Source organism: Nelumbo lutea, chromosome 4 (assembly GCF_056320005.1).
Source record: "Nelumbo lutea isolate HS-2025 chromosome 4, American lotus-T2T, whole genome shotgun sequence".
NCBI lineage: Eukaryota > Viridiplantae > Streptophyta > Magnoliopsida > Proteales > Nelumbonaceae > Nelumbo > Nelumbo lutea.
The window spans coordinates 30,464,540-30,491,737 of record NC_142687.1 but is presented as its reverse complement, the minus strand read 5'-3'; the positions used below and the strand labels follow the sequence as shown (position 1 = coordinate 30,491,737).

The window sequence follows — 27,198 nt, the reverse complement described above, 5'->3', positions numbered from 1 at the left end:
TTTCTGAGCTATCAACATCATCAAAGCAATATTTTTTCAAAAGTTGATTTTGAAAAACTGCTACCTTATTGCCTGAAATACCATTACTGTTTTATCATTTCACAGTCAGCATTAAGCTCTACTTCAGTGGGTATTTGGATGAAAATTTGACAAAGCTCAGGTTAAAAGCTCACTGAATGTTGTTAAAAGATACATAAGAAAAAAAGCATAAACCAATTACCTTGATGAGGGTAGAAGAGTAACATAAGCAAGAAAGAAAGCATACCATATTTCTTTGCTAAGCCAACAGAAAGAATTAAACCATGTTATGGTTTTAACTCTTCACTATTATATGAATATCAAGCTTCTAGCTTAACAGTTCTTCACTGCATTAAAACCATAACATGGTTTATACATATCCAAGGCCAAAAACTGGACTAACGTTAAGCTATAAAAGAGAAGAGTAGCATCAACCTGGTGCAAGCTTGCATCAGATTGTTTATGAACAGAACCGACTATGACAGAACAACAAAGGGTATTTTCAACAGTTTTTTGTTGTATTAATAGAACCAGATTCATATCCTTCTTCCTTAACAAATCTGCCTTTGACTCGCTTCCTTATATCAGCTCTAGCTTTTCGAGAAGCATATCGGATTCGCTTCTTATACCTGGAAACAGGGGGGATGGATTTACTCATCCTTCTGTATTCATAATGGAACATAACCCATACATGCAACATATTATTAGCTTCAGAAACTGATCTAGTAAGAAACTTACATTCGAACTTTTTTCTTCTCTTTGTATCTAATCATGGCATTTTCTCTGGCTTCAGAATGAGGATTTTTCAGATCTGGTGAACCCCATGATGATACCTCTTGCATAATGTTGGATAAAATCCCACCATAAAGATGATCAGTAGCACTTCTTTCAGCACTAAGCCTTGAAAGTGATAATGACATACATGAGTAAGATGGTTGAATTAAATGGGGAGAATCCATGCTTCTGTCAGTGTGGTAAGCTTGGCCAGAAGGTTCAATGCTTCTGTTTTCATGAGATGACTGGGGGAGCATGTGCAAGGAATTAAATCTCAGTTTTGAGTAGTTCTTCCCAGGTTGAGGCAAAAATAAGTAACCAGAGTCTAAGTGGAATTTCACAATGAATCCAAAATTTCAGTATATATGAAATTAGATTATTGGATATCACACCTTTATGTTTTCCCTATTATTTTTTCTTAAACTTATTTATCTTATCCCTTTTTAAATGCTATCTCACATAACCATCTAATTAATCTCCTATTTTCTCTCTATTACAGGCCAAAATTAAAATTTTGTATGTTCTCCACAAATTCCATTCTAGTCAACCTTGAAACCAGAATGAAATGCTAGAATTTAAAGCTTATGAAGAAACATTAGATCTTGGGAATGTGAAGCTATAAAACTGTAGACTTTGTTCACTCAGTCATGCTTAAACTTTAAAGTACATTCAAGCAGGAAGCTTTGTCAGGACAACCAGGTGTACTCAAAGTGGATCAAAGTATGTTCAAAGATTGTTATCTCAACCAATCTAAATGGTTATCCCTTTATCAGTTCTAAAAGGTAGCCTCAGAATGTATCAATGAACATCTTAGTAAAGAACCACTGATCAAGGTGAGCATTAGCCTCCATCTTAGGGGGATAAACTAGAGGATGTTTGTATTTCATCAACTATGTATCAATTATGGCTATATTAGTACTTTGATTAATAAATCATTCATAGAATATTCATAATCTTGGTCAATTAACTGATTTTAAAAAGAGGAACGAGGGAATACATTAGAATTTTACGCTGATTATTTCTACTGCATCTTCCTTCTTTTTCCTTTGGATATCACATTTTAAATTTTTATTAAAGAAAACAAAAAGAAAGAAAAAACAGACATTATGTGGATTTTGTGCCTCGAAAAAAAAACAGCCACCCATAAAATTTACAAGTATACGAGAACCCCATAACACTTGTACAGTTGCACCAGAAAATAATTAGGAATTCAAAGACAATGGTAAGCCAAAGGCTCCAACTTAAAACACTGTATAGGCAATCAGATTGTTCACCAAACAAATAACAATCCTCATACCCCAATCACAAAACTATGACAAAGTCTTCCAGTCCTTGCTTTACTTCTCATCCTTCTCTTAGACCTCTAACCACCTTAAATGGGACAATGCTCATCTTAAAAAGCTCGAGTTACTTACTTTTCTTACCCCTCCCTGAAACTACTGATGACTCCTGATCCCCATAATAACAAGACTCAAAGCCTCAAATGCAACTCTCAACCACCACTTAACCCTCTCTTGCAGTGGAACTTGTATTCCTATCAACACTCTCCAATCCAACTATGGATTCTTCTTCTTCCTATCTAGTAAAAGTAGCCTCAGCAAATTTTCATCATCCAGAAAAGAGAGACCAAGGGGATTTAGCAACTTGAGCCTCATGGTTTACCAACCTAGTCCACAGGGAAGATTTTATCAAACTAGATCACCTCATCCAACAAAATATCTGTGCCATTACCCTCTACATCCCCAAAGAAAGTATTATTTCCTGATTGATCTTGGCTAGAGCCTAAAACATCCTCTTCCTCCTCTGAAAAAGTCTCCAACAATGGCTTCATTCTGTACCCACTCTCTCTCTATTCGGTTCCCCTGCTGAATTGATAATCATATCAGAGGATACCCACAAGTCCACCACAACTATCAAGACTAAAACATCCTCTTCCTCCTATGAAAAAGTCTCCAGCAATGGCTTCATTCTGTATCCACACACTCTCTCTCTCTATTCGGTTCCCCTGCTGAATTGATAATCTTATCAGAGGATACCTACCAGTCCACCACAACTATCAAGACTCCACCAAAAAAAAGAGGAAGAAGGATGATGGTGAAGCTAACCCTTTTCCTTAGTTGACTCCACCTTTTTACCTATAATCAGTCACAAAATATTCTAGGAGAAAAGGGAAGAGAGGAAGAGAGAAGGGAAGGAGACAACGAACAGAATGAGGAAAATTGAATGGGTTAGTGGTGGTTCTCACTTCACCCTAATATATAAATAAAATAAATAATTATAGAGTGGTCCTTGGAAGAAAGAAAAATGACAAGAAAATCCCCTGTGCCTGAAATATTCATAAAAAACACCCCTTACAACACCCCCTCAAGTTGGGTTGTAGATATCATGCATACCAAACTTGATACATAACTCTTCATGGCACAAGATATTCAGTCCTTTTTGTAAGAACATCAGTCACTTATTCCCTTGATTCAACAAAAGGTATACAAATTTCACCCCTTTCCACTCTTTCATGAATATAAAGTGCTTATCAATCTCAATGTGTTTGGTCCGCTCATGGAAGACTAGATTATGAGCAATACTGATAGCAGCCTTTTTATCACAATACAATGACATAGGATCTGAATTCTATACTCAGCTTTTGCACTAACTTTGCTACCACGGACTGTTTCTTACTTCTCCATGTGACTAAGTTTCCTCCTATAAAAGTACAGTAACCAATAGTAGATGTATCATCAATAGAACCCACCTAGTCAGCACCAATATAGACTTCTACCTTTGTGTGACCATGTTTGGTAAAGAAACAGCTCCTACCTGGATGTTTCTTCAAGTAAGCTAGAGCCCTCTCAGCAGCCTTGAAGTGAGTGGGTCTAGGTGAGTGCATATACTAGCTCAAAACACTTACTGCGAAGGCAATATCTGGCTGAGTCATGGAAAGGTATAAAAGCCTCCCAATGAGTCTTTGATACTGATGAACATCTGAAATTGTCTTATCCTTGTCAGACCATTGTCAAACCGAGCAACTTCAATACCAAGGAAATATTTCAGAGGTCCAAGATCTTTAACTTCAAACTGTGAAGCCAAAAGTTTCTCCAACTCTTGAATTTCTTCCTCCTAATTTCCTGTAACCACAATATCATCCACATACAATTAGAATAACAACCAGCTCACCTCCTCTTTTCACAAACAATGAATGATTTGCTTGGCATAGTATAAAACCAATTTGTTGGACAATACTATTGAACTTCTCAAACCATGCCCTAGGGGATTGCTTCAGGCCATATAAGGATTTCTTCAAACGACAAACTTTATCCTCACTACGCCGCACCTAAAATCAAGGAGGTTGACCCATATATACTTCCTCATCAAGAACACCATTCAAAAACACATTCTTTACATCCAATTGATAAAGATGCTAGGAGAAATTGACAACTAGGGATAAGAGCACCTAGATGGAGTTCATCTTGGCAACCGAAGCAAAGGTTTTATTATAGCCCACACCATGTGTCTATGAAAACCCCTTTTCTACTAACCTCACCTTATACCTTTCAATAGACTCATCAGCATAATGCTTTACTATAAACACCCACTTGCAACCAACAAGCTTTTCCCTTTGGAAGATCAACAAGGCATTTGTGATTTTTATGAAGGGCATGAATGTCCTCGCACATAGCATTTCTCCATTCAGGTAATTCCAAGGCCTCTATAACATACTTAGGGGTAGGCACACTACAAATGGTATAAATGAAGGCACGATAACGAGGAGACAAATGAGCAATTGAAGTAAAGCAGGCAATAGGGTGCTTGAGGGTAGTCCTCACACCCCTATAAAGGGCAATGGGAAGGTCAATATCACAAGGAGAAGGTTCAAAGTCACCTAAAGGATAATAGATGTGAGGATCTGCCTCATGAGAGTCTGACAACAACGACAACACTATCTGGTTCCACACTTGAATTCAGTGGCTGATCTGATGACGGACCTTTGTGATGCTTCCAAGTATAATGAGAAAACGTATGACAAGGCAGAAGAGGTAGTGAAGGCACTAGAGACTGCTACTGAGACGACAACGACTAGGATTGGAACTGCAAGGGAGTAGGAGCAAGGGAAGGAAGAGAAAGAATATATCTCACCTCACCACCACTCTCCCCCTAAGGTGAGGCAACAAAGAAAGGACATGATTTAAAGAAAGAAACATCCATGGAGATGTAAACCTTGTGAGACACGGGGTCAAAGCACTTATATTCCTTGTGAGTAAAAGGGTAACCAAAAAATACACAAGGAATTGCACGAGTGTCCAACTTACGGGATATGGGAGACAGATTTTGGACAAAACATTGACAACCAAACATGCAAAGAGGAATGGAAAATAAAGGAGATGAAGGGAAAAGCAACTGATGCAAGGCCCAATAGTGCAACTATCTCAATGGTATGCAATTAATTAGGTAAGCTGCAATGAGAACTGCTTCGGCCCAAAACCTCTTTGGAACATTCATCTAGATTAGCAAACCACAAGCCACTTCCAACAGATGCATGTTCTTTCACTCAGCAACACCATTCATCTAGATTACCATTATTTGGAACATGGGCATTGATATCCTTAGAAAAGTATTCTTGGGCATTGTTTAGGTGAATAATTTGAGTATCAACATGAAACTAAGTATACACCATATAATAAAATGCTTTAGAATGTCAAGAATTCCATTGTGAGATCACATTAGATAAATCCATGTGTAGCATGAGTAATCATCAACGAAGCTGATAAAATACTAATATCCACATTTACTGCAAGAACAAGGGCCCCACACATCAAAATGCACAATGTGGAATGGAAATCAACTCTTTTATTAATAGGAGGATATGAGTTTCTACAATGTTTGATTAACTGACAAGTAGTACATTCTAATGATGACAAAGACACTGACTTGAAAAGGTCTAGAAAAAAAAACCTTCAAAGAAATAAAGGATAAATGACCCAAATGACAATGCCAGAGGAAAATCTGGTCTTTATTACATTGACTCTTATGTAATCTAGACTGACTCAACAAACTAGTGCTCTTAGAAGAATCAGAGGCCACTGAATCCAAAATGAGGGAAGGAGACAACGAACAAAATGAGGAAAATTGAATAGGTTAGTGGCGGCTCCCACTTCACCCTAATATATTAATAAAATTAATAATTACAGAGTGGTCCTTGGAAGAAAGAAAAATGACAAGAAAACCCCCTACACTTGAAATATTCATAAAAACACCCCTTACAACACTACCTAATTTCATTCTGCCAACCTAAGAATCAAGTGGCTTTGGAATGATGATCCCTTCATTCATACCACCGCCACCAATGAAACCAGCTTCTAATGTTGTATTGTGTTTCACCCCCCAAATTAACCCTTGGGAGAGAGAAAGACTAACATCTTTTTTTAATATTCTCTTATAAACCTGAAATGCAATCTTTTATAATATTCCAGGTATGCCCCTAAGGGCTCTCAAATTTCAATCAAAAGTTTATGACTTCTTGAGGCTGTGGCCCTATAAATGTTTCTAGCCAGTACCAAACTCAAAACAAAGGGATCAAAGCCTTAGTGAGATGGTCCTCGTGCCCAACACACATATTTACCTCAATTGGGTTTGACCTACCAACCGATTTTTCCCCCATATTACCCTATCCTCCTAACTAAACCCCATAAACCAAAATAGTATCAAAAGACTCCGAAAAACTTGCAGACTTTCTCCATACAATCTCCTTCATATAGATGTGCTTAAAATATGAAACCACCCTTCCTCTTTTTATCAACAGTTTCTATTAGTTCAGCCATCTAGCAAATCTCAACGTTAGCATCTCAAGATGAGAAGCCCTGCCATCTCTTCCTCTTTCATCAAGAACTACTCCAACAATAACCTATAAAGCATTGTCAAACATTCCCAGTCATCCTGACCTCCCCTTGAAACATCATCAACAAAGCAAGAGCCAATCCCTCATCACACTTCTACTTAACACCAATCTACGATGTTCCTTCTTGATCTTGTTGCTCCCCTTCCTATCGGCAACCCATCTAAGCAAAGACCCATGGTCACCACTAACTCTTTTGACCTAAAGGTGATCAATTGACCCCAATAGCATGGGAGCATCCAACACTAGCAGCAGCTCCTTGCCCCCTACCAGAACCTGAGAGTGAAGGTCACACTGTTGATGACGAACTCCAAAGTCTCAAGGATGAAAATCAAGGACCTCCCCCAAATCAGAATCCTAGGAGCATGTATCCTTCTCCATTTGAAATTTTCTTCTTCCACCTAGATGAAGCCATCCAGAACATCACCAGTCTGTGCAAAGTTAGCCCTTCATCACCAGGCATGGCTTCTAGTTGTCCACCACTAGGCATGGCTTCAAATCAGCTACATCCTTTGTTACCCAGACATGAGAAAGAAAAGGCTGGAGAAGGTACCATAATACATGAATTGTACACTAAACATTAAAGCATCCAACACAATACAGCATCAACATACAGGTTTCCAGCTATCATAGACTAAATTTTTTGTCTAGAGACATTCCATATCTCTATATAAAAAGGGATCATACTTAAGTTTGAAACATGAGAGCTAGTCAAAGTGACACACCTTCAGAAACTAGATAATAGAATCTTTCGGAAAATCCACTATTTTTCTAATACAAGTATTTGTCAGTGGACTTATGCTTTCAGTTTGATATCTTAACATGATAGTAGAGTTGGCTATCATAGCTATGTTTGTACTATGTATGCTCTACTGGTTGACATTTCATAAGATATTTTTGCATGTCTTTATGTTCTCTTCTCCATTTATTGTTTGTCATCCATTTTCTATCTTTGATCTAGTCTTCTTTTGGAGGTCACTTTCAAGTTCTCCTTCATGTGCTCAACTTTTGTGTCAAGTATCTTTTGAATACCTCTTTTTCATATTACAATCTATATATGTGAATAATTTCTTCAGGCATCAAATAAGAAACATTATGAAACTTCAAGGATAATGGGTAGACAGACCATAGAAAAAACAAAAGAAATAGTCAATCTACCAAAAAGAGCGAAGTGGTGCAAAAAACACAAGCAATTGTTGCATTGAAAAAATTAATAAGTTAAGAACTATTCTCTTCTTGTCCAATAAGAAAAGAATAGAAGCAAACCTGTTACTAATTATCAGAAACAATGTAGCAGCAGTTTAAGATGACATATAAGTATCTTAATAAGATTTGTCCTCTCAAATAATAAATCATGATTAAAATCATGTCCTGCATATATAAGGTTTTGAGGCTTCAAAACTTGAACTTTAAATATGCCTAGAGGCTCTTTTATTCTTGAAGAAGCAGTAAGACAATACATCTTGCCAAATGTCACCATCGATTGGCCACGTCATTCATCACAGCAAGCTTGGAAATTTGAAGATATCTTTGAACATTGAAGCAGTTTTGTTTCATCAAACACATGTAGATTGTTGATCCCCATGTGTTTGAGGGGACGTGTTAGAGATTGAGATAAGTTTGTGTTGTTATGATAAGATAGGGATGAGAGAGAATAGATTAGAGATAGAGTTTCAATTGAGGTAGGAATTCTTTGTCTATAAATATCCTTGTATTCTCATATTGAAGCAATATAATTTCCATCATTCTCTGAAAAAGAAAAAATATTCCTATAGGAAAGAGGGTAAAAATACAATTGAGATCCTCTTGTTGTACTGCAATATCCTTTTAAGTATTTTCTTTTTCAGAAAACTGGGGAGGCTTAAAGGATATTCTATTATGAGTTCTAAAGACGAGAAAAAGAACTTGGGGGGGGGGGCAGATCATGAAGATCCCTCTATATGGATTTTTCCTTAATAAAATTTACTCATATTTCTGTAGCGCCCTTGTCAAGAATATTGAAAATTTACAGAAGGGTTGCAACAAGTATCATTATTTATGACAGGATAAAGTGTCCAGTCATGGTCATGATCCTTGAAATAGTTATGGCCAGGAAATGGAACAATATCAAACGCAATGACATTTTAGAAATTGGCGTGCGAAACTAGAATAGGTGAACTAGGAATAAACTAAAACTTTCTATTGAAAAAAAATCCTTCTACAATAATTACTTCATAAGAATATAATCATTTTAAAATATAATAGAACAGAAAAGTTGGAAACCTCACAAACTGTAGAAACATATCAAGAAAAACAAGGTTTGATATAAATTTCAGTGTCATACTAAAAGGAAATAGAAATAATTTCTAATAAGTGCACTAAATTAGGATAAAAAGATTTGTAGAAATTGCAGGCTATGTTAATGAGATAGAGCTAATATAACCTCAATTGCTCTTGAATAGCCATTATCTAACTTCTCAAGGGATACATCCTTGTACAGGGAGGATAAATCCATATCGTTTTCAGCAAACAATTGTGTAGTTTGATCTTGATCATCCCTGAATAGTTCTTCGTAATTTTGGAATGTCAGATCGATGTCAGGTATCTTAAAACCATCATTGCAATCAATTTCCTCACAAATTCCAATGTCTTCTATGTTTTGAGTGTACAACTGCAGAAATTAAATAGCAAAAAAGGTTTCAAATAGTTAAATGTGCTAGAGAATGATAAACAAATGACAAAATGTAATTAATGACAATGAATGAGAATATTATAATTTTCCAGAAGGCAATACCTTTCCAGAGAAGGTTACAATACATGGTATAACTTTGCATCATAATGAATAGCAAAATTATAGATGAAGTTCACATGAGGCAATCCCTTCCTCCCACAATCCCTCTCTTGAGCAGCAAAAGTAGTGATCAAAACCCTAATCTCATGAAGCATGCATTTCTTCTCCTTTCATTACTAATTACTAACAACCTAAAGGAATAATCTGATGAATCAAAATGCCCATTAAGATGAATAGTGAAAGGAGTAAACCTCTAAGCCAAACTGTAGATATCTTACACCAGATACTGGCAGTTTCTCTTAAACATTATCAACATTCATATATTAACATAAGTCCTTTCACCAAAAAGAAAAGAGAACTTTGAGATGTCATCAGCCAGTCATCATGGAAGTGTGAGCAAACAAGCTAGAATGTTACTTATCCAGGATGAAAGGCTGCAAATACGTTTGAGCTCTGCAACTTTGTTGTGGTGAAATGAGACTCTTCTCCCAGTGGTGGAAGTCCAGCTTCCTCTCCATTTCTTAGTGACACTAACCCAAGGATCAAAACCAAAAACTTCGCTAGTTTTGCATTCTCATTATTTTATTGGATTATCCTTTCTCATTGTCCTCTCTCCCAACTCTTCTTTATTTTCTTTCCTTTCTGAGCAAGCCACCACTACAGCAGTTTTAAGTTCTTGCAAGCCTTTCCACTTACATAATAAAACTACCTTGGAGTTTGTAACTGTTAAATGTTATCAGATTTTTGTATTTATGTCTCACAAGGGCACTATTGTCTTTATCTTTTTATTGTATTCCGGGTTGCCCTATCATAAATAAGAAGGCTGAAGCCACCAGCCCATCTTTTTGACTCCCAATTAATTTTCCTCCTCCTCTAACTTTCTAATACATTCTACCAAGAAAACATGGTATCAGAGCATCGATTTTGGGCTTGAGGACAATTCTACCAAAGTTTCTTCTCTTGATTTAAATTTTTTTAGACCAAACCTAGAGGATAGTACATCAGCTGATCTGAGAGGAGTTCCTGTGCAGTTTTTTCTCCATTTTTCTCTTGGTCGTGTGCCAAGAAATCACCTGCATGAGGCAATTGGATGCTGTGAAGATATTTTGCACTTTTTCCTGCTTCTATGTGGATCTTGTGATCCTCTTGTACCCAGGTGGGTGGGTTGTGTAGGTTTGGATGAACCATATCTGCTCTAACAGCAGTTTTTTATATTATTTTTGGTGATTTTTGTGGATGTGGCCTAGAGTAGGGTCGTGGAGGCTGTCCAGACCTGGAATAATCATATTTTTTGCTTCTAGAATTGCTTCAGCAATGTGATAGTGTGCGAACAGAAGGGAATGATCTTATAGTTATGATTTGTGTGAGATACTGAGATTGAGTATCCTTGTGACAATTCCTCCCTGTCTACTGTTCTTTTTATGGCTGAATAGTGAAATCAGACGTATCTACCATATCTTCTGAGGATTCAGTTGTCTCTAGTGTGTCTTCTAGTCAAGGTGGAGTGAATGGGGGATTTGATATGAATTTCCCTATGGCTGTAATTCCCTTAGATGGACTCAATTACCTAGGATGGTCAAAAGGAATTAAACTCTAAATAACTTCTAGGAAAAATAAAGGGTACATTAATGGTAAGATTAAAGAATTGAAGTCTGGGAGTGCAGACCATGATAAATGGGATCAAGAAAACAGTATGGTGATGTTGTGGCTGTTACTATCCATGTTGCCATAGGTTAGGAAGGCCTTCATGTATGCAAATACTATTTACGAGATTTGGGAACGAGCTAAATGTACCTATTCAAAACAACAACATTATACAAAAAAAAAAAAAACAAATCTATCAGTTGCTAGCTGCATCCTCTGCTAGTAAGTAGGGGGAGAAGAGTCTCTTTATATACTACTCAAATTTGACTTCAATTTGGAAGGAATTTGATCACTATCAGAATATGGATTAGAAAGGCTTGCAAGAGTGAAGAGCTCTTCATGGACCATTGTCATCCAAGTTGTATAGTCCTCCAACTTCACGACCTCCACCAATCATCTTCCCTATTGTGAGATCCTAGAAAACACAATAAGAGGGATAAAAAGTTACTAAGCAGCATAGTTTTCAAGGTGCCAAGGCAAGGCTAGGCTACTGGGGGACGCCTTGTCGCCTAGTTGCCTAGGCGATGGGTTTTTTATGTTAAAAACATAGATACTAGGGTAGTTCCCTAGGCACCATAACCATATTTCTTTAATAATTATTCATGGTTTTCATTAGAAAAGTATAAATTTCATATTAAAATATAGAAAATCAACATATTTATGAGAAGAAAAGGAAGAAGGAAAATAAAATTCAAAAAATATAGGGGCTAAACCCATTTTTGTTATAGGAAAAGAAGAAAAAAAAAGTATTGGTGGTAGTAGTAGTAATAGTAGTAGTAGTAGTAGAAGAAGAAGAAGAAGAAGAAGAATATATGGAAGAGGCAAATGTGCTGATTAGATAAAATTTTAAGTTCTTCCTTACTTATTGGTTCAGCTTTTTAAGTCTTTGAGGGTTCAATATAGCATTAAGCAATGTTTGTGTTGATTAAACCTAATAAATAAGAAAATAATAAAAAGAAATTAGTATATAAGCACACAAAATGATTATTTTAGTTTAATAATGTCTATTTTATAATTATAATCTCAAAAAAGAATGAATAAAAAAGTATTTTATAGTAGGAAGTAGAAAACTGCTTGGTGATTAGGTGAGGCGAGCCTCAAAGGGTGCCTTGTCACCTAGGCGTCGCCTTGAAAACTATGCTAAGCAGTTAAGAGATTGAGTCGACTTACTTAACCAAATTCTGAATGGAAACTTAGGTATGTAAATACAGAATTTACATGAAGATCGGAACCATGAGAGACAATACCAGTACCCGTAATTCAGGAAGATGTCCCATCAGCTAAGGTTACAGTTTGAGAAGTGAAAGGAGGGGACAAAGACAAGCAAATCTGAAGTTCCAGTCATATCTGAAGCTCCAGAATCAATTACCCAAGGTAGAGTTTTGGAACTAGAAGAAAGATAGACTGTACCTAAATGAGCAATAGTAATAGTCCGAGAAGAGGAGAGAGTGATGGAAACCAATTCCTTATCCTTACCGACTCCCATAGCAGTTGGTTCATCTGTAGAAACATTGTTGCAAGTGTCATCCTCTACCAAGGCACAACTGGCCCAAGAGGGGAGAGGGCCATGCAAGTCATGGCAAAAGTTAATTGTGTGGCCCTCATGACCACAATGAGAACACTCTCTAGCTTGACTACATCCACCACCTCTTCCTTCCCTCCCAACACCATGGCCACCTCTAAAACCACAACTCGTACCTCTAATCGCACCTCTACCATGAACATCTTGACCACCACTACCACCACCTCTGGTAATAACTAGTGTTGATCTCTTTGAAATGGTAGTATACTCATTATGTGAAGTGAAAGATAAAACCTCAAAAACTACTTCCCAAGATTTGGGGTCGTACTAGCTCAAATTCAGATCTCAATCCAGAAAGGAATCTAGCAACATCCAATCATTCCCTCTGCTCCTGTTGGACCTTCAAATCTATAAAAAGAGGTTGGTAGACATTCAATTCATTCCTCGGGTTTTTTTAAAGAAGCATAATATTCTTCCACACTCTTATCTCCTTATTGAAGAGTAAAATAATCTTGGTATAATTGACAAATTCTCATTACATTACATTATCCTGTCTTGAATACAATTGCCTAGCATGCTACCAAATTTCCTTTGCAGTGTCCAGAAACATAAGATTGACACAATGAAGTCAATAATTTGTGCATTTTCTTGCACCCATTCATTATACTCTTCAAACCCATTTTTTGGAGGTTCTTCCTTAATGCATTTTAGTTTACCTCATCCAACCAAAGTTACCTCAACCAACTTAGCCCAGGGCATATAATTAGTACCATTAAGTTTAACTGTAGTCAACTATTTACTGGTAATGTCTGATTGTACTACTACAGAGGGCTTAGAAACCACTAGCTAATGAAGCCATATATCAATAAAAAGGTTTAAGACTAAGTAAAAACAATCAACAACTAAGCAAGAAACTTCTAGACACTTGTTATACCAACTTTCAGCCACTAAAAATAAGTCGAGTATCAATTGAACTCTTACCTGAATCAGTATTCAACTCCACATCTTCAAAAATGTGCTGCTTCCATACCAAAGGCACACCATCCATTCACCACACACTAGTTCACATTTACTGCAATAGACAAAACACCAACCACTACCCCTCTTTGAACTGTCAAGTAAAGGGAGCTTAGTAAACCACCACAAGCATACCAACAATCACGACCTGAGGCATGAAAGCCTCTTTTTCTGAAGGGAGATCAGTCCTTTGAGTGCCTTTTCCCCTTTTCCCCTTTTGTAGTGAGTAGAGAGAGTCCTTTATTCGTAGGGCACAAAAAGGGAGGATGTAAACAGTAACAGAGTAACCACAAGCCCTGGTGCCATAATACCATGTGGTTAACTCTAAAAGATGTAAAAGGGAAACAAAAGAAAGGGTTAACAAGAAGATTAGTCGAGATTGAGACTATTAAAACTTGAGAATAAAGGAGAAAAAGAGGAAGGAAAAAGGAAGAAAAAGGTTGGGAAACCTATCTTACTTAGTGGAAAGCAGGAAGAAAGTAAAAGGAAGAAGAAAAGGAGGTTTCAAGGAGGAGATATGAACAATGTTCTCCTTCCTATCAACTTGCACTGTAGTTCTATACATTATAATATGCAGAAATTACAAAAATGCCCCATGTTAAGTGATTCTTAACTGGAGAAATACCATGTTACAGCAAAAGACTAAATGCCTCTGTAGGCAAACATCTCAACACTCCCCCTCAAGCCAGAGCATATATATCATAGAGTTCTAGTTTGTTATAAATATTATCCATCCTAGTACAACACAAGCTCTTTGTAAACAAGTCTACTAGATATTCTTTTGGCTTGACATAAGGAGTCACAATATAACCATTTGTCACCTTTTCTCTTACAAAATGACAATCAACTTCTATTTGTTTGGACCTCTCATGGAAAACCAGGTTGGAAGCAATGTGAGTAGCAGCTTGATTATCACAAAACAACTCGATAGGCTCCCCTACAAAGATACATATCTCTTGAAGGAGATGTTTCAGCCATATCAACTCACAGGTGGTGTGGGCCATTGCTCTATATTCAGCACTACTTCTAGAAACTACACTTTGCTTAGTACCTTTCTAAGTAACGAGATTGCTACACAAAAAGGTACAGTACCCTATAGTAGATCTTCTGTCTATTGAGGAACCTGCCCAATCTGCATCAGAATATCCCTCAGGTTAATTCTCCTCCTTTCTTGTATAGTAATCCCTATCCTGGAGCACCTTTTAGGTATCTTAATACTATTACAACACCTTCCCAGTGAATGACTGGGATTCTGCATGAACTAACTCAGAACCCCTACATTGAAGGAGATATCAGAACAGGTGACAGTGAGATAAATCAGTTTGCCAACTAATCTCCTATACCTTCCAAGATAATTGAATGGATCCTCTTGACTATCAATCATTTTCACATTACGACCCATAGGGGTTTCAACTAGTTTAGCCCCTAGTAAACTGGTCTCATCCAACAAATCCAAGATGCACTTGCGTTGTGACAAGGAGATTCCCCACTTCGAGCGGACTACTTCAATACCCAGGAAATAAATACTTTAAGGATCCTAAATCCTTGGTTTAAAAGTGTTGTTGCAAAAATTGTTTCAAATCATCAATCCCACTAACATCACTACCAGTAATGACTATGTCATCAAAATACACTACCAAAATGATCTTCCCAGATGTGGTATCCCTGCTAAAGATTGAATGATCAACTCCAAATTGCTTGAGACCAAACTCCTTTACAACATTGCTGAACGTACCAAACCAGGCCTGTGGTGACTGCTTAAGTCCATAGATTACCTTGCACAATTTACATACCAAACCAGCCTCCCCCTGAGCAACATATCTAGGAGGTTGCTCCATGTATACCTCCTCTTGAAGATCAACATTAATGAAAGCATTCTTTACATCAAGTTGGTACAAGGGCTAATCAAAGTGGATGGCAAGAGAAATAATAACCTGTAGAGAGACTAGACCGAATGGGCCCTAGCCCATTAGTGTCTTTCTTATTAGTTCTTCCATGTTATGTTTTCTTATTGGGCCTTTTCTTTATGGGACTTTAGTTCTTTTTATGTTTTTCTAAGTTTAGTGCTGCTGTGGACACCTACTTAAGGGCCTCCTTGTAATTTATGTAACTTAAGTATGTTTTATAAAAGATAAGAGTAGGGGAAAGAGGAGATATTCGAACTCCTCCTTTCTTTCTCCTATCTTCTCCAATCTTCCTCCTTCTTCTTGCTGTCCCCTTCTTCTTCTCCGCTTTTTTTTACATTGTTCTGAAATATTCTACTGATTTTATCAGTTTGAAACACATCTTAACCCATACATATGACAATTTATCCACCAGAGAGAAAGTCTCAAAGTAACCAACACCGTAGGTCTATGTATAGCCTTTTTCTACCAGCTGGGCTTTGAGCCTCTCAATGCTACCATCTTGTCTGTGTTTGATTGTATACACCCACCTACAACTAATTGCATGTGTTCCCAAGGGGTAAGAAGGTAAGGTCCCATGTGTAGTTAGACTGGACATTATCCATTGCTTTCTTTCGATTAGGTGAAGCAAGAGCTTACTGAACAGACCTAGGGACAGATACAGAAAATGAAAGAGACACACATTTTTTATGGGCAGTAGATAAACGAATAAGAGAACAATAATAAGAGATGGGATGGTCAGTACAAGTACATTTGCCCTTATGTACAACTAGTGTTTTAAAAGGCGTGGAAGGCATACGCCTAGAGGTGCACCTCCGGGCAAGGCTCCCCCAAAACACCTTGAGGTGTATGCCAAAGGCGCTGACACCTTTGAGGCGTACGCCTCATGTGCCTCATGCACTCCTTATGTAAAAAGATAGAAAAAAACAAAAAAGAAAGAAAAAAGAGAAAAAAGGAAAGGAAAAGAAAAAGAAAAAAAGAAAGAAAAAAAAAAAGAGAAAAAGAAATAAAGTAAAAGGAAAGGGAAGGAAAGAAAAGATAAGGGGAAAGAAAGTGGACCGGGGGCTAAGCCCTTGGACCCCTTTGGCCCCTAGCACCCCTTTTCGATGCAACCCAATTTGGTTTTTTTGTGTTAGGGGGGTCTTGCTCCATCTGGCTCGCACACCTCTGCTTCAACAAGACCCCCCTTTTAACTAGTGCTATGCATCTTCATTCTTCTTAATATAAAAGATTTTTATTAAAAATAAAGAAAAATGAGATCCTCATTCCTCTTCTCCCTCCTCCTTCCTCCTTATTTACTCTCCTCTTAAGTAGGCTTACAATTCCTTGTGTTCAGGAGGCTTACACCTCTTACGTTCTAAACTACGCCTCACGGCTCTAGGTAGTGGAACACCTCGCATCACGCCTTTGCGTTTTAAAACATTGTGTACAACAATGGGAAGATGAAAATCTGACGGTGTGGTTCTGATGCTAGTGGAAGGGTAAAAGATAAAGTCTAAGCCGGTGTTGGAACTAGTGCAAGCTCTCGAGCATGTCTAATGTACACTTTGTGAATTGATGGTTGAATGGGCTCCTCAATAGTGGGAAGAGGGATAAACAGATCATCTAATGCATATGGGAGAGTAACAGAAGGAGAGGATTCCCATCCAAAAAAATAAGGAAGACTCTCAAAGAAGGTGACATCAGGAATAACAAACAACTTACGAAGGATAGGATCATAACATTTGTACCCCCTTTTTGTGCGAGAGTATCCCTAAAAGATACACTGGATTGCTTGAGACTCAAGTTTATCATGTCCAGGGCCCAAGCAATGGACAAAACAAACACAACCAAAAACACTCGAAGGGAGAGAGAAAGGGAACTTAAAAAAAAACAATATAGAGAATGGAGACCCAACAAGGACTGATGTATACATACAATTGATCAAGAAACATGAAGTGAGAATAGAGTAACTCCAATAGGTTTTAGGAACAAGCATTTGGAGTAATAAGGCACAAGCTATCTCAATTATGTGTCAATTCTTCCATTCCACCAAACCATTTTTCTAAGGAGTGTAGGAACAAGAAGATTGATATATAAAGTATGTAGAGAAGATGGGCCGAATGACCCATAGGCTGTTTTCTTATTTCTTTTCTTTTGGCCCATAGACTGTTTTCTTATTTCTTTTCTTTATGTTCTTTGCTGTAATGGGCCTCAACATGGGCCTTTCTTATGTTATGTCTTTTTTAAATTATTTTCCCAATTAAGGGCCTCTCTATAAATTACTGAAATTAAGTTAATGAAAAGGAATTAGGGTGTAAGAGGAGATTAGATTCAAAAATCTCTCCCGGGACCCTTATTGCCGCCACCTTCTTCTTCCTCTTCTCTCTTCTTGATTCTCTGTTTCTTCTGTTCTCTATCACTTATCTGCACCTTTTCAAACAGTATGTTTATTTCAGAATGTTGTTTTTCTTCTTGGTATTAGAGCGGGCTCTTCTTTTCTCTCTTTTCTCCTCTTTTTTCCCATGTACAGTGTGCATGGAGAACTAAATCGAATGAATAGTTAAAGAACATTTTTCCAGCCCAGTTGTTAGTGGTTTTCTGGAGAGGAGGCTATCCTTGTTGTCACTTTGACAGTATCAAGTGTGTTGCCTGAAACCCAAATTAACTGGAGAAATCTGCTTGATAAGATTGAAAGGAACTATGAAAATACTTACCCCTTTGCATTATCAGAACGAAAGACTTTAATACGAACACCAAACTAATTTCGAATTTCAGTATGGAAGGAAAGGAAAATAGAGAACAATTCTGTACGTTCTTTCATTAAATATATCCATGTCATTCTTGAATGATCATTAATAAAGGTTACAAAATATTGAAACCCATTTTAAGATGACACACAACTGGACCCCAAACATTTGAGTGGACAAGATCAAAAGGACTCTAGACTCTATTATCTTCCTTGGGAAAAAAAGTGATTCTATGATGCTTGCTAAGTTGACATGTTTCACAATCCAACTGGGACAATGATGCCAAATTAGGGACTAATTTCTTCAAAATCTAAAGTGAAGGTTGAACCAAACAACAATGCCACTGGAGAGGAGTAAGAGATGAGTGAAGAGCTCTCGGTGGACCATTGACATCCAATTAGTACAGTCCTCCAGTTTCATGGCCACCACCAGTCATCTTCCCTGTGATAAGATCCTAAAAAACACAATAGGATGGAAAGAAGGTGACTGAAAAGTTTAATGAGTTAGTAAGTTTACTTACAGACAAGAGACTAAAGGGAAACTTAGAGATGTAAAAAATAGAGTTAAGACTAATATCAAAGCCAAGGGAAACATTACAAGTACCATTAATGGGAAAAGAAGTGCCATCAGCTAAGGTAACAGTCTATGCAATGGAGATGAAGTCAAAAAAATCTAAAGATCCAGCCATATGATCTAAAGTTCTAGAATCAATTACCCATGATGAATGGTTAGAACTAGAAACTAAAGAAGTTTTACTTGACTTAACAATGGTAGCAGTGGACTTGGAAAGCAAAGAAGAGGTCTGACGAAGTCTCTCATATTCCTCACAAGTGATGGAAACCATCTCATTGTTCTTACCAATTCCTGTGGAAGGAAACTCATCAGTAGCATCATTCATACTAGTGCCATCCTTAACTATGACATGATTAACCCAGGAAGATGGAGGACAATGCAAGTCATAAAAAATAGCAACCATGTGTCTGTCACGGCCATAATGTCTGCACTCTCTCACAGTACCACAGCCACCATTGTTTCTTCTACCACCTCTTACTTCCTTACTTCCACCATGACCACCCCTAAAACCATGATTGGCACCTCTAAAATGTACCTCTCCCCTAACACCTCTTCCACCACCATCTCTGATTGCTAGTAAGGCAGACTTCTCTGAAGTTATAGAATGATCATTTTGGGGTTGGCATGTCCTATGGATACAAGAAAACACCTTGAAAAAGGGAAGGAAGATCACTGACTCCCAAAATCTGAGCTCTCACAGGTTCAAACTCAGATCTCAGTCCTAACAGGAATCTGGCAGCATCTAAATGTTCCCTTTGAGCCTGTTGTACCTTTAGATCAGGGGAGGGAGGTTGGTAAACATTCAGCTCATTCCGTAAATATTCCAAAGTAGCATTGTACTCCTCTACACTCTTATCACCCTATTGGAGAGAAAAATAATCCTAATACAGCTGATAAATCCTTGGCACATTATCTTGTCCTAAATATAACTGTCAGGCATGTTCCCAAATTTTCTTGGCAGTGTCCAGAAACATGAGATTAACACAAATGTTGTTTTCCATACTACTCCATAAAAATAATCATAATTTGAGCATTTTACTGCACCCATTCACTGTACCCCTCAAACCCACTCTTGGGTTGATCTTCCTTAACATATTTCAACTTCCCTCTAGCAATCAAAGAAACATCCACAGATTTAGCCCATGGTACATTAGTACCACTGAGCTTAAAGGTGGTTAACTAGGTATTCATAAAGTCCTATGGCACTACTACAACAGGCTTGGAGTTATTTCTAGAGGTGGCCATAGGAAGGGTAAGACACCAACAATGAGGATTAACAACACTAATCACCAACTGCAAGATGTAAAAAGACACTACAGCAACTTTAATCCCAAATACGGGTACACTAGTACCTTGCTACAGTAGTTTGCAGCCCTAGAATCCAACAAAAAAGGCCTCCACAACACTTGTAGAGTACTAAAGATTCCACAAACCATAGGAAGTGAGTTTCCACACCACAACACACCAAACTAAACACCAGACACTCACAAAACTGCCAAACTCAGTACACGTACATGTACTCACATCTAGGGCTGAAACAAAGAAAAAACTTAGTACACCATCACAAACACCTTAAACCAACCAACTCAAGGCATTAAAGCCGCTTTTCCTAAGGGACAACGCTTGTCTCTAAAAGGAGTTCTCAACTTCTAGGGCGCAAAAGAGAGGTATGAACAGTAACCAGTGAGCTCACAACTCTGATACCATATTAAAACTTGAGAATAAAGGAGAAAAAGATTAGGGAAAAAGAAAAAGGTTGGGAAACCTGTCTTACAAATAGTGTTTTCCTTCCCATCGACCTGCACTGTAGTTCTATTCATTTTAGCATGCAGAAATTACAAATATTCCCTTATTAAGTGATTCTTAACTGGGGAAATACCATATTATAGAAAATGACTAAAATGCCCCTGTGGTCAAGCATTTCAACAGACGGGAGAAGAAGAAAAGAAGAAAAAAGTACGAAAAAAGGTCTTCCAATAGAGGAGATTGAAATTGTTCTCTCCCTCCTACCGACCCAGGTATATTAAACTTCAAATACAAAAGAGAAATTACAAAAATGCCCTCCATAAGCTACATAAACCATACTAGAAATAAGGACAATATTACCCCTATGGCTCAACCTTAACAATTGTTAATTAACTTTGTACATTCACATGATTTAAATACGTGACTGTACAAAGAGCCTCTTCAAACAAACACGTTCCTTTTCATGGCGGCTCCAAAATCTATAAAAGGGTGTAAGTCAAGTTGTTTCATACAATCTCACTACACAGACCTTGGAGATTCTTCAACTTTACTTGTTGCAATTTCTCACCTGAGGCTATGTTGTATCCTGTGAATAAATTTGCCTGCAACCCAACAACAAACTTAGTCACCTGAGTGGAGGCAAATAAAGGCAAATAACGTTCTAAAGATAGTGTCTTTAATGCACCTCGAAGCTTCTCCTCCATATCTGAAACTACATTTCCAACAATAGAAAGCTAAGGAAAAGGTTAAAATGAGAATGGCCTTAAAAGCATTTACTTGGAAAATAAGTTTCACTCAAAAATAAGCTTTCAATGAAATGTTCTAATTTTTGTAATTTAATTTGTAATGTTCCAATATAAGACAACAGAAATGTGACAAAATCTTGAGTAAATTACTGAAACCTTGGCTAAATCTTGTAGATTCCAACTAACAAGCAGGTATCAGTTTGGTAACAATAGAGAACCATAATATTTTGTGCAAAACAGATCAGATATTCAAAATGTGTCAAAATTTAAAACTAGTCCACCTAAGAAAAAAAGGAATGATAGAATATCAAAATTTTAAAGGTCCCAAAGGAGCAATAGGTGGCAATGCATACTTGATTACTTGGATAACTGACACCCCCTTCCCCCAATTACCAAGGTCTACGGGTCCATCCCGAATCCATATATTTAAAACCTGATAGCAATTGGATCCGGTTAGTGGGTACCCAATAAACATCAAAGTACATGAATCATGGAATTGTAGGGGGTATAGAAGAAATCCATTTATTCTATTTATTTCTAATCATATATTCAATGAATTCTAGTTTTTATGCCCAGGCATGAACCTAATAAGACCCTGAACCGATGCAGGTATAAGTAAATGCATATGTATTCCAATTAGGGCTACAAATTGAGTTGCTCAATTTGAAGAATTTCAACAACATCAGGCTCAGTTTAGGGTCTGGTCCCATTGAAAATTTAATAAATTCTCAACCCAACCTAACATAATCCCAATCCAAATCTGACCTGTTGGCATAAGGAATTTGTGTATGCATGTTGTTATCAATAGTACTGATAAATAATTTAAATAATAATGACTGAACCTGGTTAGTCTGAGTTGGACTGTTGCACAGGAAAAAGGTGTCTTCATTGAAAGGAATTCCAGAACTTGAAGAAGAATTTAACTGCTCCAGGTCAGAAAATGGTGAAGGGAAAGGATGAATATGTAACTCATGATTCATACTGTCCATTTGTTGAAGGTCATCACCAAGACCTTGAGGATGTAAGAAGTGTTGATCAAGATCTTCACCAAGTGGGCCTGGCATAACGCTTTTAGATGAGTATATATCAGTTTGCATATCAGCAGATAGCAAAGAAAGATTGTTTCTTTCTACGAGCTGAAGCTTTTCCAGGTCAAGAATCTGTTGCAGAGTGATGCAAGTTTCCTGCTGCAGTTGGATTTTGTCAAACAGTCAGAAGACAAGTTAAATTCAGAATACAGTTAAACACAATAATATGAATGTTTGCAAATGAAAACAAATCATCACAATAAAAGAGAATAGACAAACTAAGACACTGACATGGTATTGTAAATACTACTTGGAAAATACACATTCAATCCCCACCCACCTTTTTCAGGAATTAGTAAATCCTTTATCTGTTTTAGAAATATGTGACACATTACTAAACTAATTACCAATTCTTATGGTATCCTCAGATTCTTAAGTGCATTTCTGGGGTAACAATTTTATGCCATCCATTCCATGGAGGTATAAATCCACTGACGAGGTTATTTCACATTCCAATATCCAACTTCTGCAGTATGGTGGGCTTAGTTTTTTGAAAGGAAGACACTACTGCATTCTAGAGACCATTGTTGATTGCTAATAGTGTGCAACAATTACATATATATATATATATCATGCATGATTTCTCTCGCCTCAAAGTTGTTAAGTCAGTTTGTGTTTACTCCTTATCATCCACACCTCACAGCTTTTCATCAAATTATTCAGTATCTCCAAGGAACCTTAGAGCGAGGCTTATTTTTTCCATCTTGTTCAACAAATCATCTGTGTACTTAATCACTGATTGGGCTGGTTGCCCCAATATGTGACTTCACAACCAGATGGTGTATCCTTCTAGGTGATTCTCTTGTTTCATGGAAGTGTTAGAAACAACCCACAGTCTCCAAATCATCTACAGAGCCTGAATATCATGCCATGTCTGCTGCTTGTAGCGAGATTATTTGGTTAAGGGGCCTTCCTCAAGAACTTCATCTTCCTCTCACTACTACTCTTTATGCAAACAACATGAATGCTATTCATATTGCCTCTAACCCTCTTTTTCACAAGTGCACCAAACACATTGAGGTTGATTGTCATCATCCGTGGTTAGTTTCTTATGAGCACTATCACCTTTCCATGTGTCTCCTTGAAACTTCAACTTGCTGATCTCTTCACTAAATCTATGAAACATGCTCGTCATGAGTTCCTTGTAGACAAATTGATGTTGTCACCACATTAGTTTGAGAGGGAGTATGGACAATATTGTAAATAATATTTTATATTACCCTGTATATATTGGCTTGTATATGTATTTGACTTATCAGGGGCAGTTCTGTAACTATACATAAGTTTGGTCCTTCTAATAAAATGATCCTTTCTAGAGGTGGGGGTATTCATGAGATATACCTCCTAAAACTCTATCCTCTACTCTTTGCTTCTTATTGAAACCCTATGTTGTGGAAAACCTAGAAACTACAAATTCGAATGGCACAACATAATGAATTAAAATAGAGACCTGAGAAGCAAAGAGAAGAAAAGAAAAGAAAAAAAAAAAAGAGCATAAGATTCACATGGCTCATCCTTTGGCCTACATCCACAGGCAATGGAGAAGCAGAAATCTGCTCAAGAAATTTTAATGGAGAATACATGGTTGAACAGCCTCTCACACTCGCAAAACCCTAAACCCCAATACACCTAAAGCTCCCTCACTGTGTTCTTGTGCAAATATAATGAGATGCCTCTTTTAAGGAAATGCTACAAGCATAACATAATCAGATCCGTAAATTGAAAATGAGTGGGTCCAGCCTCTGCATCCACCACAGATCTCAATGAAATTTCCCTTCCAGGTTCTCCACAAATGTTGGGTCAGGTCATAGAGCAGGTCGTAAACTGAAATTCAAGGCACAACTAAACATCCTAGATATGTTGAGATACATATGATCCACAAACATATCAAATGAACGTCCAATTAATATGACAACCAAACAACCACTATAACTCACTACTAAATATCAATTTGCTATACCATGCACAAATACACATCACCGCCAATACTACTTTGGTATATCCAAGTAGAGTGTCTAAACAACCACAACCACTTCATAACAGTCACCATAGGTGACCATGGCATACAGAAAAAGACACATAACAGAACCTCTTGTGTAATATGAGTACAGAATCATATCTGTGATTCTTGAAGAAGAAGAAGATTCTAATGAATGAAGAAGAAAATGAAGAGATCGCCGGACCCTTAAATGCCCTGCTCTGATACCATATTTCAGAATAGGGTTCAGTCAGATAATTGAAATTCTCTAAAATCATTATCAATCTACTTTTTCTTCCTTCTATTTCATGACATTGTACATGTTGGCAGCATCCAACGATCTGATTATCAACTAAAGACATGGGGAGTAGAAAAAGAAATAGCCTAGGCCTTCTTTCTGGGGACCAATCCTCTCTTAAGACTCGGTCCATATATTCTTTCATGTATTTCCTCCTCTTCAGTTAAACTTTCTAAAACTATCAAATAAAAACAGTCCAAGAAACATTACAGACTCTTGATATTATTAACAGAGACCTGTCATGGAATTGTTTTATCAAATATATTATATCCAGCGGTATAGACAATACGAGCAAAATGACCAGCCAATTTAAATGCAGCAAGAAAACAAACAAAGAAGTCAACTTCCGCTACCTTGCAGGTTGTTTGATCCCACTTCAGTATTTGCAGCAAATATTGAAGTTACGGAGTTTCCTTCCGATGTCACAGAAGACCCTTCAGCACTCTATAAGTCTCCTCCTTATATGTTCAAACTCGCCACACCTGGAGTCAGAGAACCAAATGAAGCTGAGACCAGCCCATCTTAAAACGTAACGATAACGATGGACACATGTAGGAGATTGTAAACTGGAACTAGCATGATTGCATTGAGAACATTTCCTCGTAATTGATTACGTGAGTCCGGATCACCTGGCTCACAAAATACGTTCCAGAACACCTTGCACATGTCATACATGATGGGTCCCAATATGATAGTGACATCAGAGATGTATATGGTGTCAGATCACATTGGGAGGGTGTTCATTGTTCAAACCTGTTATGTTGGCAGATGATTGCAATAGGGGCGTGTTGAGTGAGAAGCCAATTCCAGAGGTTGCTTAATTGGACTTGGCCCTCCTAGAAGTGGTGACGGAGTTGGGACATCCTCCCAGTAAAAGTAAATACTATTCCAACACTCTTTCAATAAGATCTGTCTCGGCACATCTCACCATAAGACCTCATCCATCGTGTATGAGACGTGTAGGACACACGTCATAACTATAGGTGTTGGAACAGCTTTTTTGTAAGGAAGAGATGTGGGTACTTGATGAGATTGGGATTTGGGAACATCTTACTACAAAAAAGGAAATATTTTCAATGTGCAGCTGAATGCCATGTCTGCAGTGTTTGATCCAATGTGCAGCTGAATATTGAATATTTCGTATTTATCTTTGCTTAGGAGTTTGGGTGGGCCTATTTCCAACAAGGCAACAAGCCATTTCAGCCACATATCGTGTCTTCATTGGAACTCTTTTTCCTTCCTTTTGTTCCGCAATCAGCACTTTTGACAAAAAAAATGCCACTTGACTGGTTACCGAACTTGTTGGAAGCATGGGCCACTCCACCTTTCTGCCTTTTCATTTTGTCTTTCACCAAGTTACCCTACGCGACTCCAAACTGGAATTTGGAAACGTGAGGGGTGGTGAGCGGGCGTGCATGGCTTGGCCGTCCATTATGGATTTTCCCATATTAACCCGACCTGAAGAGTGTGAAGAGCCAATTGGTTGAGTTGATTAAACTTCTCACGATGGTTGTAGTGGAGAGACCCAGACCAGCCCAGCTCAACTTGCACCCTCACTAGTAATTACAATAAAACCGAAATCGAATTACAATAAAATCGAAATAACCGAACCAAAAATTTTGGTTCGATTTTCAGTTAAAAATCGAATTTAATTAATTAATTAATATAATATTATGTATTATAACCTATAATATATATTATAAAATTTAATTTCATTATAATACATTATATAATATATTAATGTATCAATATATATAGCATATTTTATATATTGTATATTATATATTACATATTATATAATGGGTTTTAATTATTTTGGTTAACCGAATTTCTAAATCTGAAAATTAAAACTAAAAACTGAAATTCCTAAAAACTGAACCAAAAAATTCAAAACCAAAATTTTCAGTTTGGTATTTCGGTTTTAACCGAAATTTTCGGAAAGTGGAGACAGTCTTTCACTTTTGCTTGATAGAAATGTGTCTTTGATTCATTATTCTATGCAAAATTGTGTTTCTGTTTTCAATTTTGAGAATTTTGGCTGTGACAATCTTTGATTTTGTAAAAAATCATTTTTCGCCTTCAAATTATTGTGAAAAGGTCATTTTAAGGCAAAAATTTGCAACGCTAAAAATGTTGTTGATAGTTCCGTTGGATAAATGATAAAATAATAAAGTTTGCTGATGTGGCACTGTTCAAGTAAAAAATGGAGTTTTGAATTTCTGGATCTAGAATTCATTATTCGACCCTAATGGAGGTTTATTACGCGCAAGTGGCATATTATCCTCTTCCTCCTCCTATGCCACTGGAGTGATCGTAGAGATGCATTAGGATTGGATTTACAGAAATACAATAATTATTAAAAGAAACAAAATAATATTTATATTCGATTTTTTTAAATAAATAATAAATTATTAAAAGAAACAAAATAATATTTATATTTATAAAAAAATAAATAATATAAAAAATTTACAGAAATACAATATAAATAACATAATTATAAATAA

The 27,198-nt window shown here is 37.1% G+C and overlaps 1 protein-coding gene across 3 annotated transcripts; it reads right to left on the bottom strand.

Moving 5' to 3' along the window:
• Positions 1–145: 145 nt before the first annotated feature.
• LOC148854936 (zinc finger protein CONSTANS-LIKE 9-like) lies at positions 146–25,306 on the bottom strand. 3 transcript variants are annotated; one of them, XM_088981873.1, is made up of 5 exons: positions 25,048–25,306; positions 22,173–22,517; positions 9,102–9,329; positions 757–1,037; positions 146–647 (listed from the first exon to the last, which is right to left on the bottom strand). In XM_088981873.1, the coding sequence occupies exons 2-5, from the start codon at positions 22,425–22,427 to the stop codon at positions 521–523; spliced, it is 891 nt and encodes a 296-aa protein (XP_088837999.1). In that variant the 5' UTR covers positions 22,428–22,517; positions 25,048–25,306; the 3' UTR covers positions 146–520. The 3 variants fall into 3 exon arrangements, 2 of the variants coding, with proteins under 2 accessions (XP_088837999.1, XP_088838000.1); XM_088981874.1 differs by having other exon boundaries at positions 22,173–22,514; positions 25,048–25,192; XR_016112168.1 differs by lacking the exons at positions 146–647; positions 757–1,037; positions 9,102–9,329 and adding exons at positions 20,695–21,186; positions 21,684–21,763 and having other exon boundaries at positions 25,048–25,213.
• Between the last annotated feature and the right edge of the window lie 1,892 nt (positions 25,307–27,198).